Raw genomic sequence first — 12,016 nt, 5'->3', positions numbered from 1 at the left:
GGGTCCATTGTCACACTGTGGGACGTAAGAGACCATTGTGACACTGGGGTGCCCCATGGAATCAAGGAGACCACTGTGACACTGTGGGGCCCCAACCAAGGAGATCATTGTAGCACTGTGGGGCCTCATGGGATCAAGGAGATCACTGTGACACTGTGGGGCCTCATGGAATCAAGGAGATCACTGTGACACTGTGGGGCACCATGGATCAAGGAGATCACTGTGACACTGTGGGGCCCCAACCAAGGAGATCATTGTGACACTGTGGGGCCCCATAGAACCATGGAGACCATTGTGATGCTGTGGGCCCCCATGGAATCAAGGAGATTACTGTGACACTGTGGGGCCTCATGGAATCAAGGAGATTACTGTGACACTGTGGGGCCTCATGGGATCAAGGAGATTACTGTGACACTGTGGGGCCCCATGGATCAAGGAGATCACTGTGACACTGTGGGGCCTCATGGAATCAAGGGGCCATTGTGACACTGGGGTGCCCCATGGAATCAAGGAGATCACTGTGACACTGTGGGGCACCATGGAATCAAGGAGATCACTGTGACACTGTGGGGCACCATGGAATCAAGGGGCCATTGTGACACTGTGAGGCCCCAAGGAACCATGGAGACCACTGTGACACTGTGGGGCCTCATGGAATCATGGAGATCACTGTGACACTGCAGGGCCTCATGGAATCATGGAGACCATTGTGACACTGCTGGGCCTGATGGAACCAAGAGGCCATTTTGAAACTGTGGGGCTCCATGGAACCAAGGAGACCATTCTGACACTGACAGGCTTCACAGAACCAAGGAGCTGTTGTGTCAGTGTGGGGCTCCAAGGAACCAAGAGGCCACGGTGACACTGCAGCCCATTGTGAAACAATGGAATCCACTGTCATGCTGCAGGGCCCCATGGAACCTTAGAATCAATAGTGACACTTGGGGGCCTTGTGCAACACAGGGGCCATTGTGACATTGCAGGGCTTCGTGTAACCAAGGGTGTCGTGGCATTGTTGGGCCCCATGGAACCAAGACCACTGTGACAATACGGGGCCTCGTGGAACCAGGGGGCCATTGTGTCACTTTGGGGCCCCATCAAACCAAGGCAACCATTGTGACACTGCAAGGCCTCATGGAAGCAGGGAGATCACTGTGAGGCTGTTAACAAAAGTCAGTAAAAACAAAAGAACCTCCTTAACACCAATGTAGCACTAAGAATAAGAAGCAGCATTCTTTATTTGGCTGGATGGACGAGGGGATAACTCCTCCTAAAGCCATGCATGCTGAGGACAGGACAGTTCTTGTTTATATCCTGTGTTTTACAGACATATTCAGTGATTGTCCCAGAATAAACATGCAGATGATAATCATTTCCCCAAAATCATTAACATATTTTCCCTCCCCTTTACACATGTGTTCTTCTGTTTTGGGGGTCTCTTTGGGGGTCCCTGGTGTTTGGTGACCCCAAAGTCATGCCTGACTGCCTGGTGAACTGGTAAAAGTCCACAAATGAGGCCGGTCGCTTTCCAGTTCTCCTTCTTACACTGTGGGCAGTGTGCAGTTCCATGGGCCAGTGGGTTTGGAAGAACAAGCATTGTGTCAGATCAACAGGTGTGGAAAATTGATCATCTGATAACATCCCCACCTTTGTGAAGATTATCTTCTCTGACTCGCCTTGCATTAGTAATCATGGGTTTTATGCAGCTCAAAGGAAAGTATCACAATTACAAGTATTACTATGATCTCAATTATATTTTGCAAAAGTGAGGCTAACCAGCCAGTCAGAGAAAATTCAAATCCATTAAGTATTTTTTCCAACTTGTTACTTTATAATCCTGCTCTTAATTCCCTGCTGGATGCACCAACCGATTTTATGCTCTCTACCCGATCATCCAATCCAGCATCACATTTGGAATGTGCACACAACAAGTGTTGCTGTTTCAGTTCAAGAATCCACATACTCCCTGTCCATGTAGCAGCAATGGGGCTAAAGCCAATCTGCTCTGTAAGGTCATTTTAGCTGTGGCTGGCAATTGTTCCTTTATTTCAGCAAACCCCAAAGGAGCTGCATTCACTGAAGTTTCCATCTGCAGAGCCCAATGGTGTGTGGCTGGTCTGTTCCTAAAGGCAGATCTTTGCGGAGCAGAGATGGATTCTAAAATCCATCCCGCTGTAGTTCCTGCACTGGGATGTTTCCAAGTTTCATCCTGTCACAGTCTGGTTTAAACCCAGAAAAGCAAAGAAAGCTAAGTCTCTGTCCATAAACTGGAAAGAACTTAGAAGGTTCAAAATGTTCCCAGAAATGAGATTAAAACCAAATGAGATTAAATGTTGATGCCAAAAAATTCATGTATTTTAGTTAACAGTAGAGAGGCAAAGAGAAAGAAAGAGAAAAGTAGAGAAAAGTTAAAAAGCCAAGGTTATTTTAAAAAATAGCATAGGATCGGTCACCACCACGCTGTGCTACCTTTAGTGCTGCCAAGAGGGGCTGGGGGGAGCGAAGAAGGTTTTGCTCTTTTTTCCTGTCGTTTGAAGCCTCTTATCCGCCTTCTCTGGCCTCGGGAGCAGTTTGGCTGGAATGTGGCCGCCCGTCCTCCGAGTGTCAGGCGCGGTGCCCGGTCCTGCAGCCGAGCCTTGGCCCACTCCCGGTGCTCCCAGCACGGGACGCAGCAGCAGGGCAGGGGCTCCACAACTCACTCGTGGCTCCGGCCCAGGGGTGCAGGATCAGCGGGGTTCTCCTCAGGCGGGCGGCGTCGGCTCCAGGAGGCCTCAGAGTGTCTCGCAGCAGGCGATGGTGGTGGGGGGGAAAGGCAAAGGTCAGGGACTCTGCCCCTCGCTTTCCCCTCCACACCCTGCACCAGTTTCGCCTTCCTTTTTATGGGCCTCAAGGCGAGCTACCCACGGTCTGTACCGCCCGTTTTATGATAAGCAGACCAAATGACCAGGCATTTTTGAAGCTTTTCAGGTTTTGAGCAGTCATAACGACAAAGCACTTTTTGGAGCCTTTCTCTTATCATTAAGCTCTTACAGTGACCCTGCAGGGCCCATGGAACCAAGGGAACATGGAGCAGCTCTGGCTGCCTTGGGCTCCTGGGGCCGCCTGGCAGCTCCGGCTGACCTTGGCATATCCAGGGCCGATTCTCACCTGCCCCTGGAGCGCTGGGTCTCCGTGCTTTCCTTCCTGTGGAACAGAACTGTCCTTCTCCTCCAGGGCCCCGTGGTCCAAAGTGGAATTCTGCCTTCAAAATTCCGTCTGTCAAAGGATTGCTCTGTGACGAAAGGTGCCAGGACAGAAGGGTCTGGCTGGCCTTGGCCTCTGGAGGTCACCTCTCATCTGCCTTCCAAACACTGGGGCTCTGTGATTTCTTCCCATGTAAAAGAAACGTCCTTCTCCTCCAAGAACAAATGGCCAAAAGTGGGATTCTATCTCCCATATTCTGTCTATCCAAGGATTGCTCCTAGGCAGGAGATGCCAGGACAGATGGGCCTGGCTGGCCTTGGCCTCCTGGGGGCCACTTCTCATCAACCTTCAAAACACTGGGGCTCCACTGTGGGAATTAACAGCAGGTCAGCGAGCCTGTCTGATTCCGACATCGATCTTAGCACAACCCGTTTGTACCCATGAGAAACTTAGTGTGAACAGAAGCAAGAAACCTAAACAACAGAAAGAGAAAACAGCAACAAGGCTGCACCTGGTGTTTTTCTGAATGCTCAGAATGCCTATGCTATAGGTAACCAATAACAGTATGTTGCAGTTAAATAATAGCCAACGACTCTGTTGTAGAAGTTAAGCAACCAATGGATAAGTAACATGAATGATAAACATGCAAAAGTGTATAAATGACACTGACTTTTTAGAATAAACAGCCTTTTGCCTGGGGTTGTTGGTGGGGTTTGTGTGTGTTGTGCCCGTCCCAACAACAACACTCCGCCCTTTCCCTACAGTGGAAAAGAACCGTCATTCCCGTGCAGGTGCCCAGGGCCAAAACTGGGATTCCACCTCCAAATTTCTGTATATCCAAGGGTTGTTCCCAGATGAAACCTTCCAGGACAGACAGCTCTGCCTGGCTTGGCCTCTCAGGGACCACCTCTCATCTTCCCAAGGAATTAAACATCTTTTATGTCTGGGCATCCATGCCGATATTGAGAATCCACCTCCAAAGTTCCAGATATCCAAGGATGGCTCCCAGACAAAAGCTGCCATGAGAGACAGGTCTGGCTGCCCTTGCCCATGGTGACCACCTCTCATCTTCTTCCAAAACTCTTGGACTTTGTGCTTTTCCTTCATGTGGAATAAACCCATCCTTCTCAACAAGGTGCCCATGGCCAAAACTGGGATTCCACCTTCCAAATTCCAGATATCCAAGGGCTGCTCCCAGACAAAAGCTGCCATTACCATCAAGTCTGGCTGGCTTGGCCTCCTGAGGGCCAGATCTCACCCACCTTCCAAACATTGGGGCTCTGTGCTTTCCTACCTATGGAAAAGACTAGTCCTGCTTGTCCAGGCACAAATGGCCAAAATTGGGATTCCACCTCCCGGATTCCCAATATCCAAGGGCTGCTCCCAGACAAACCTGGCAGGACGGACAGACAGATGTGGCTGGCCTTGGCCTCTGGTGGCTGTGTCTCATCTGCCCCTGAAACTCTGGGGCTCAGTGCTGCCCTTCCTCTGGAGACCACTGTGACCCTGCGTGGCCTCGTGGAACCCAGGGGCCGTTGTGACCCTGCAGGGCTGGTGGCACCAAGGGCACCATTGTGACCCTGTGGCGTTCCATGGAGCCAAGGGGCCACTGTGGCACTGCTGGCCCCAAAGAACGTAGGGGCCTTTGTGACAGGGCAACTGGGGAGGTCCAGAGTAGACACCAGGAGAAAGGAATTTCCATCCCAGGCAGGGCTGGGGTGCAACACGTCCCCCAGAAGGAGTCTGGAGCAGCCCAAGGCTTTGTGTGCCCAGGTAGAGGCAGGCAGGACGCAGAGCTGCCAGCAAAGGAAGGGGCCAGCCAGGTGGGGCAGCCGGGGGGATGAGGACAGCCTGCAGGGACAGAGGCGCAGGGCAGGGACAGCGTGGCACAGCCTGGGCTGCAGAGGGCAGAGGGATGGGCAGCAGCTGCAAGGCCCTGACAGAGCCAACTTGTGCAGCCCTTTGGCCACGGCTGCTGGCCCTGGCCCTGAGGCCAGGAGGGGACAAGTGACCCCTGCAGCCCTGGGGCCTCAGTGCCTCCTTGTCCCTGCCCAGCAGCCTGGCAGGGGCCGCCCCATGGTGCTGCCCTGGGCACTGCCCATCCCCACATCCCAGTGCCCCGGCAAGAGCCCTGAGCACTGAGGGAGGGACAGGATCTGCCTTGCCAGGGGCTGGGGCTCAGGCCTTGGCCCTTTGCACTCAGGGAACACAGCCAGCTTTGCTCAGCACCAGAGACACCTTTCCCTTGCTTGTCCCCACCTGCCATCGCTGCCTCCAGAGTTCTGCTCTCACTGGAACCTGGGCACACTTTCACGTGAGTCGTGTCCTGATGGGACCCATTAAAAGTTAAAGAAACTTTGGAATTTGAATCTTTGAGTTCTCGAGAAGTTTTTTGAAGACACTCTGAGGGACTGAGTCTGATGTGAACAACACCAAAGCCCCAAGAGGGTCATTAAAGTCCTTGTGCTGCTTGCTGTGCTGCTGAGCTGGGCCGGGCTCCTGGCACAGAGGGAACTCTCAAGCTCCTGGCAACCAAGGAGAGCTTCAAAGAGGCAGCTCTGCTGAGGAGCAGCTCCTCTGCCAGCCCAGCAGGGCTGAGGGCACTGCCTGCAGGTACCTGGGAGGAGTGAGCAGAGAGCTGGCTAAAGCAGCTGGAAGGACAGCTCTGAACTCATTCCTGGAGAAACCTTCACAGCGTGGGACACAGTGAGTCTCTGGCTGCAGGGATCCTCTAGAGCTGGCCCATGACACGGCTGCCATGGCTGTGAGGATGGCTCTGCTGCCGTTCCTGCCTTGGGGGAGGATGTGCTGCAGAGCGGGGCTGCCCTGGGCACCGTCAGAGGGACAGGGCAGGACGGCTCCTGCTGCCAGGGCCGGCTGCAGGCTCTGAAGGTGGGCAGCAGCCAGGGGTGCCCAGGGCTGTCCTGCAGAGCAGCTCCTGCAGCCCTGAGGGCTCTTTGCCAGGCCAGGGCATCTGCCACCTGCCAGGGGCAGCTCTCAGCCTGCCTGGGAGCTCCCCATGGACGGTGGGGAGGAGCTGTGGCTGCAAGGAGTGACTCCTGCAGGGCAGGTCCTGCTGCTGTGGAGAGGCTGCTGTGGGGCCAGGGCTGCTCAGAGCTCCAGCTCATGCCCAGGTCATTTCTGAGGGGCTTTTCATGAGCACATTCAGGGCAGGAGATTCCTGCTTGAGTTTCTGCTTTCCTCAATCTGTGCTCCCACTTTTCTCTGGCTCACCTTGGTGGGAATGGAAACTCAGCTGTGCAGATGGAGCAGGGGCTGAGGCTCTTAAACCATCACACTGAGGATTCCTGGGAGCCTCAGCAAGTGCCTGCACCTCGCCAGCCCCCAGCTCCAGCCAGCATCACCTTTCCATGGTGCCCAGGCCCGGGGGAGCTGTTCTTTAATCGCCGCAGCCCCGAGCGGCTGCCGGGCAGGGCTGGCCCAGGGGCTGGGCTGGGCTCCGGCAGCAGCGGCAGGGACGGAGCCCAGGCCGCAGGAGCAGCTCCCGGCTGGGCCAGCTCCAGCAGCAGAGCCGTGGGCAGGGAGGGAGGGAGGCAGCGCTGAGGGCAGCCCTGCTGAGGGGAGCTGTGGCAGCTGCCGGCGCTGCCCTGCAGTGCAGACACCGCCCTGAGCAGCGCAGCTCCGGTGTCCCCTCGCAGCCAGCACAGCCCTCAGCCCGGGGGCTCGGGGCCCTCAGCCCGGGGGCTCGGGGCCCTCAGCCCGGGGGCTCGGGGCCCTCGGTGCCCTCCTGGGCCGGCAGAGCAGCAGCAGAGATGAAGGGCATCTCTGCGGCCACGGGCCCGTTCCTGCTGCCCGGGGCCTGAGGGCGACTGTCCTGCCCTGGTGCTGCCCGGGAGGGGCTGGGCAGCGCTGGGCAGGGAAAGGCTTTTCCTCAGGGCCCGGCTCTCTCTCCTTGCCCTGCTCAGCTGCTCCTGGCGCTGCTGAGGGGCTCTCTGGGAATGGCACTTCCAGCTGCAGGCTCAGGCCCAGCCCTGGGGCTCCTCCTGTGCAGGCTGAGCACAGCAATGGGGTGTCCCAGCTCCCTCTGCCCCGGGAGCTCGGGGCAGGCCGGGCTGGGAGGCTGGCAATGAGCCGGCTCTCCTCCAGCAGTGCCATGGACAGGAGCCTGGCTGTGCCCTCGGGATGCCATCCCAGCTGTCAGCTGCCTTCCAGGGGACACTGGGGCCGCGAGTGTCCTTGGCCAGCAGTGGGGCTGAGACTCTGAGAAAGGCTGAGCCACTTTGCTCTGCTGTGGCTCCCTCTGCTCTCAGCTGTGCCAGGCTGATTTTCAGGGGAACACAGTGACTGCCCTCCATCTCAGCAAGGGCAGCTGGGGACAGATGGAGTGACAGAGCAGCTCCCCTCACCCTTCCCTGAGTTACAGCCAATGCTCTTGCCTTGCACAGCTCTCTCTGCTCTCCCTGGGCACACAGGAAACCCTCTCAAAGTGCCTTTGGCCGTCACCGTTCCTTAGCCCTGGCACAGGAGATGCTGCCCAGCTCCTCTGCCTCAGGAGCAGTTTGGGTTGATGGAGTCCAGCCCCAGGACCAGCCCCTGTCCCCATTCCCATGTCCCTGCTGCAGCAGAGCAGAGCTGACTCCTCGCTGTCCATGGGCACAGCCCCTGCTCGTCACAGCAATGGGGCCAGATCCCAGCAGAGCTCCAGGCACGGGGCTGAGGGAAGGGCTCTGAGAAAAGGAAAACTGGGGGGCAGGGCCGGGAGAAAGGGCTTGGGCATTGCTCAGCAAAGTCTCCCCTGACTTCTCACTGTCTCATCCTTCAACAGCACTCCATGGCCAGAGGCTCCAAATGTGCAACAGCAGCTCCATCAGCCCCTTCCTCCTGCTGGCATTGGCAGACACGTGGCAGCTGCAGCTCCTGCACTTCTGCCTCTTCCTGGGCATCTCCCTGGCTGCCCTCCTGGCCAACGGCCTCATCATCAGTGCCGGAGCCTGCGGCCAGCACCTGCACAGCCCCATGTTCTTCTTCCTGCTCAACCTGGCCCTCAGCAACCTGGGCTCCATCTGCACCACTGTCCCCAAGGCCATGCACAATTCCCTCTGGGGCACCAGCCACATCTCCTACTCAGCATGTGCTGCTCAGGTGTTTCTGCTTCTCTTCTTCCTCTCAGCAGAGTATTTCCTCCTCACCATCATGTGCTACGACCGCTACATGTCCATCTGCAAAGCCCTGCACTACGGGACCCTCCTGGGCAGCAGAGCTTGTGCCCACATGGCAGCAGCTGCCTGGGCCAGTGCCTTTCTCTACGCTCTCATGCACACGGCCAATACATTTTCCCTGCCCCTGTGCCAGGGCAATGCCCTGGGCCAGTTCTTCTGTGAAATCCCACACATCCTCAAGCTCTCCTGCTCCAAATCCTGCCTCAGGGAACTTGGGCTCATCGCTGTCAGTGCCTGTTTGCTCTTTGGCTGTTTTGTGTTCATTGTTTTCTCCTATGTGCAGATCTTCAGGGTTGTGCTGAGGATCCCCTCTGAGCAGGGCCGGCACAAAGCCTTTTCCACGTGCCTCCCTCACCTGGCCGTGGTCTCTTTGTTCCTCAGCACTGTTATGTTTGCCCACCTGAAGCCCCCCTCCATCTCATCCCCATCCCTGGATGTGGCAGTGTCAGTTCTGTACTCGGTGGTGCCTCCAGCCCTGAACCCCCTCATCTACAGCCTGAGGAACCAGGAGCTCAGGGATGCCCTGAGGAAAGTGATGACTGGATACTTTTCACAAGTTAAAATCTTTCTATTTCCTTCTGCCATGCGAGGAAAATGATGACTAGGATGCTTCTCAGAAGCAATAAACTCTCTTTTCTACTCCAGAACCTTCAGAATGTAACTCTACGATCTCGGCCTTTTTTTCCTCTTTGTCCATATTTTCATTGATGCTTTTTCTTATTCTTTTTCTGGTGTTTTCTGCTTTTTATAAAGTACTGTAGTACTACTTCTAGCATTTCTGCATGAACATCTACCTTTCTTTTGAAACACAAAGACTTTCAGGAGGCTTCTTCTCTGTGCATTTGAATAAGAACAAGGGGCTGCCCTGACCTTTGTGCCCAAGGTTTGTTCCTCAGCCCTTCTCTGGCTCTGCAGGGGCAGTGCCTGTGGGCAGAGCTGGAGGGAAGAGACTGCCAGCACAGCAGCACGGCCAGGGACAATGGCCCTGCCTCTTCCCACCTCTGCTCTTCCCAGCTCCACACTCCCTTTCCCAGCCCTTCTGAGGGTGCAAGGCCGGAGTGCTCGGGCAGCTCGGTCACTGTCCTGCTGCGTGTCCGTGCTGTGACCACAGGCAGGGGCAGGCCACGGGCACTGCTGGGACACAGCCGGGCTCCAGCACAGCAGCTCCATCAGCAAAGGGCATCTCCTGAGGGCAGGGCAGGAAGGCTTCGCTCTCCTCCAGAGCTGCTGTCAGGAATGTGCCCCAGGAATGCCCTGGCAAAGCAAACCCCAGTGCCCAGGGGCAGGGGGGAGTGTGCAGGGGGGGCACGCAGCAGTGTCCTGGCACAGCCAGAGCTCCTGGGATGGACCTGAGGGAGCAGCAGAGCAGGGCCTGGGCTGGGCCTTTGTTCCGGGCACAGCCTGGGAAGGTGCCCAGGGCAAGTGTCCCACAGCAGCCCCTGCCACCACCAATCCCAGCACTGGCCTCTGCCCTCACCTGCAGGAGGTTGTTTGTCCCTGCACGGAGGGACACCAAGTGCCCAGGCCAGCAGTCCGTGTTTGCTCTGTCCTGAGGAGCCTTCAGCAGTGCATCGAGTGGGTGTGGGGAGATGAACCCGAGTGAGCACAAACACCATCAGCAGCACTCGGGGAGGGCACAATTCCAGGGGCACAAACAGTGCCCTGAGGCCACTTCACTCCCAGAGTAATGTCCTCTGGGAAACCTCCTGAATTCTTTGCTGGGCTGTGCTGAGAACTGCATGGAGAGAAACGTCCAGGGCAGGGAGGCTCCAGGGAAAGTGCTCAGGACAGCCAAGGGCTGCACAGAGAGACACCGGAGTGGTGGGTCTGTGGGGAGAAATCACAGCTGCCTCCCTTTGGAATCGCCCCCAGGACCTGGACAGGCCTGTGCTGTGTTCTGGGCACTGACCTAGAACTGAGGGATGTGGAAAAGGCCTTTGGTGTCAGGGATGTTGGGAAGGCTGGGCAGGCACTGGCATTTGTCCCTCAGGGATTCCATGAGGGTCCTGCCAAGATGAGCTCTGCTCCTCCTTGAAGCCCTTCATGGGCACAGAGGGCTGAGAGACCTTTCCAGGACAGGCTCAGGCCAAGGAGCCCTTGAGTCTCTCAGCCCCACATCGGTGCCTGCTGGAATTCAATCCCCCTCCCCATCCCGCAGCAGCCCCGCATTTCCCTCCTCCAGCCTTGGTCTCCAGCACAGCCACGGGGGCTCTTGGGGCTCTTGGCTTTTCCTGCAGCCACCGAGGCCGGCTGAGCTCTGCCTTCCCCACACTCAGCCCTGCCCAGCGCAGGCAATGCACAGAAATTCCCTGTCTGTCCCTGGCCTTGCTGCCAGCCCCGGCAGCGGCTCCGCGGCCCCTCTGTGCCCCGCTGCCCCAGCCATGGTGCCACAGCCCCTGTGCAGGCCCAGCCCAGGACAGGAGCGCTGCGGGTGGGAACGGCCCCTGGGCCCTGCTGCCCACAGCAGCCTTGGGGCTCTGCGCTGCTGAGCTTTTGACGGGGTACCCTTCCTTCCCGGAGCAGGGTGAGAGAGCAGAGGAGGCTGCTGTTCTGCTGAGCTCTTTATTTCATAGTCTCACAGCTTTCTTGAAGGCAGAGTTCGAAGGGGGTTACATGATAAAGGCAAGCAGTGACAGCAAACAGCAGGAAAACACAGCTTCTTCTTCTTCTATATGCTCTATATGCTCTATACTCCATATGCTCTATACTCTTTATGCTCTGTAGCCTATACTCTATATGCTCTATACTCTATATGCTCTAGACTCTAGACTCTATATTTTTTCTTGCAGAAGTGTGGATTATATTTGTTAATTGACCAATAAGACTAACACACGAGTCTAGTTTTCCTTTTCTTAACCTATCCTGGTCTAATTCTAACATTCGTAGGCCTTACACCAGTGTTACACAGGTATTGCACAGATTTGTGGATGCAGTTTCTATCAGCTCTTATTGTTTATGTGAACACTCCATCTAAAAAATGTGAACAGTGTAATTCTATCCATATTTTGTCTAAAGTAAAGAACTGTGAAAAGGTAACACTGCTGCAGTAATCTCTATTTCTATTTCACTTTGGTGTGACTTCATGTATCTCAGCTTGTCCAAAGGTTTTAATTCAACCCCTGTGCTTTGGCTTCCCTCTGGGCCTGAGTCCAGAGGAGCTTTCACTCCAACAAAACGGAACACTACAAGAAAAGTAAATGGAGTGGGAACTCAAGAGAGATTGAATTTTCTCTGATTCAACTCAAGGATTAATGCCATAGACTTCTGAGTGGAAGAATAATTAATTCATTCTCCTTAAGACAATAAAGCAAGAGAATAAATCAGACTTTTGTATCAGGTCTGAGGGAGTAGATTGCATCCAACACAAGTTTTTCCTGTAGGATTTTTTTCTCAGGAGGTTGTATCAAGGCAGAAGAATTAAATTCAAGATATTTGTAGCAAAGAGATCTCTGCTGAACTGATTTTTCCAAATAAACAGATCCCTTACCCCATATTCCATGACGGTAAGATTTTTTATTTTTGGACTCTAGTATATTGTACTGTATGTGTATTCAGAATTCTTGGCAACAGTTAAATTTGCTTAAATTTCATTTCAGACATTTACTTAATTTTAAGAATTCACCTAATTTCAGCCATCTTTTAAAAAGTATTTT

The 12,016-nt window shown here is 55.0% G+C and overlaps 1 protein-coding gene across 1 annotated transcript; it reads left to right on the top strand.

The window, feature by feature from the left end:
• Positions 1-8,337: 8,337 nt before the first annotated feature.
• LOC138101768 (olfactory receptor 14J1-like) lies at positions 8,338-8,961 on the top strand. Its single transcript, XM_068999553.1, has one exon. It carries the CDS (start codon positions 8,338-8,340, stop codon positions 8,959-8,961), a length of 624 nt encoding a protein of 207 aa, XP_068855654.1.
• Positions 8,962-12,016: the final 3,055 nt, after the last annotated feature.

The sequence above is a fragment of the Aphelocoma coerulescens genome, unplaced genomic scaffold (assembly GCF_041296385.1).
Source record: "Aphelocoma coerulescens isolate FSJ_1873_10779 unplaced genomic scaffold, UR_Acoe_1.0 HiC_scaffold_46, whole genome shotgun sequence".
NCBI classification, from domain to species: domain Eukaryota; kingdom Metazoa; phylum Chordata; class Aves; order Passeriformes; family Corvidae; genus Aphelocoma; species Aphelocoma coerulescens.
The sequence above is the reverse complement of the archived record's forward strand: the minus strand, read 5'-3'. Positions and strand labels throughout refer to the sequence as shown.

Coding starts and splice junctions, on each gene's coding strand:
- LOC138101768 (XM_068999553.1), top strand. CDS start 8,338: ATGTGCTACGACCGCTACATGTCCATCTGCAAAGCCCTGCACTACGGG.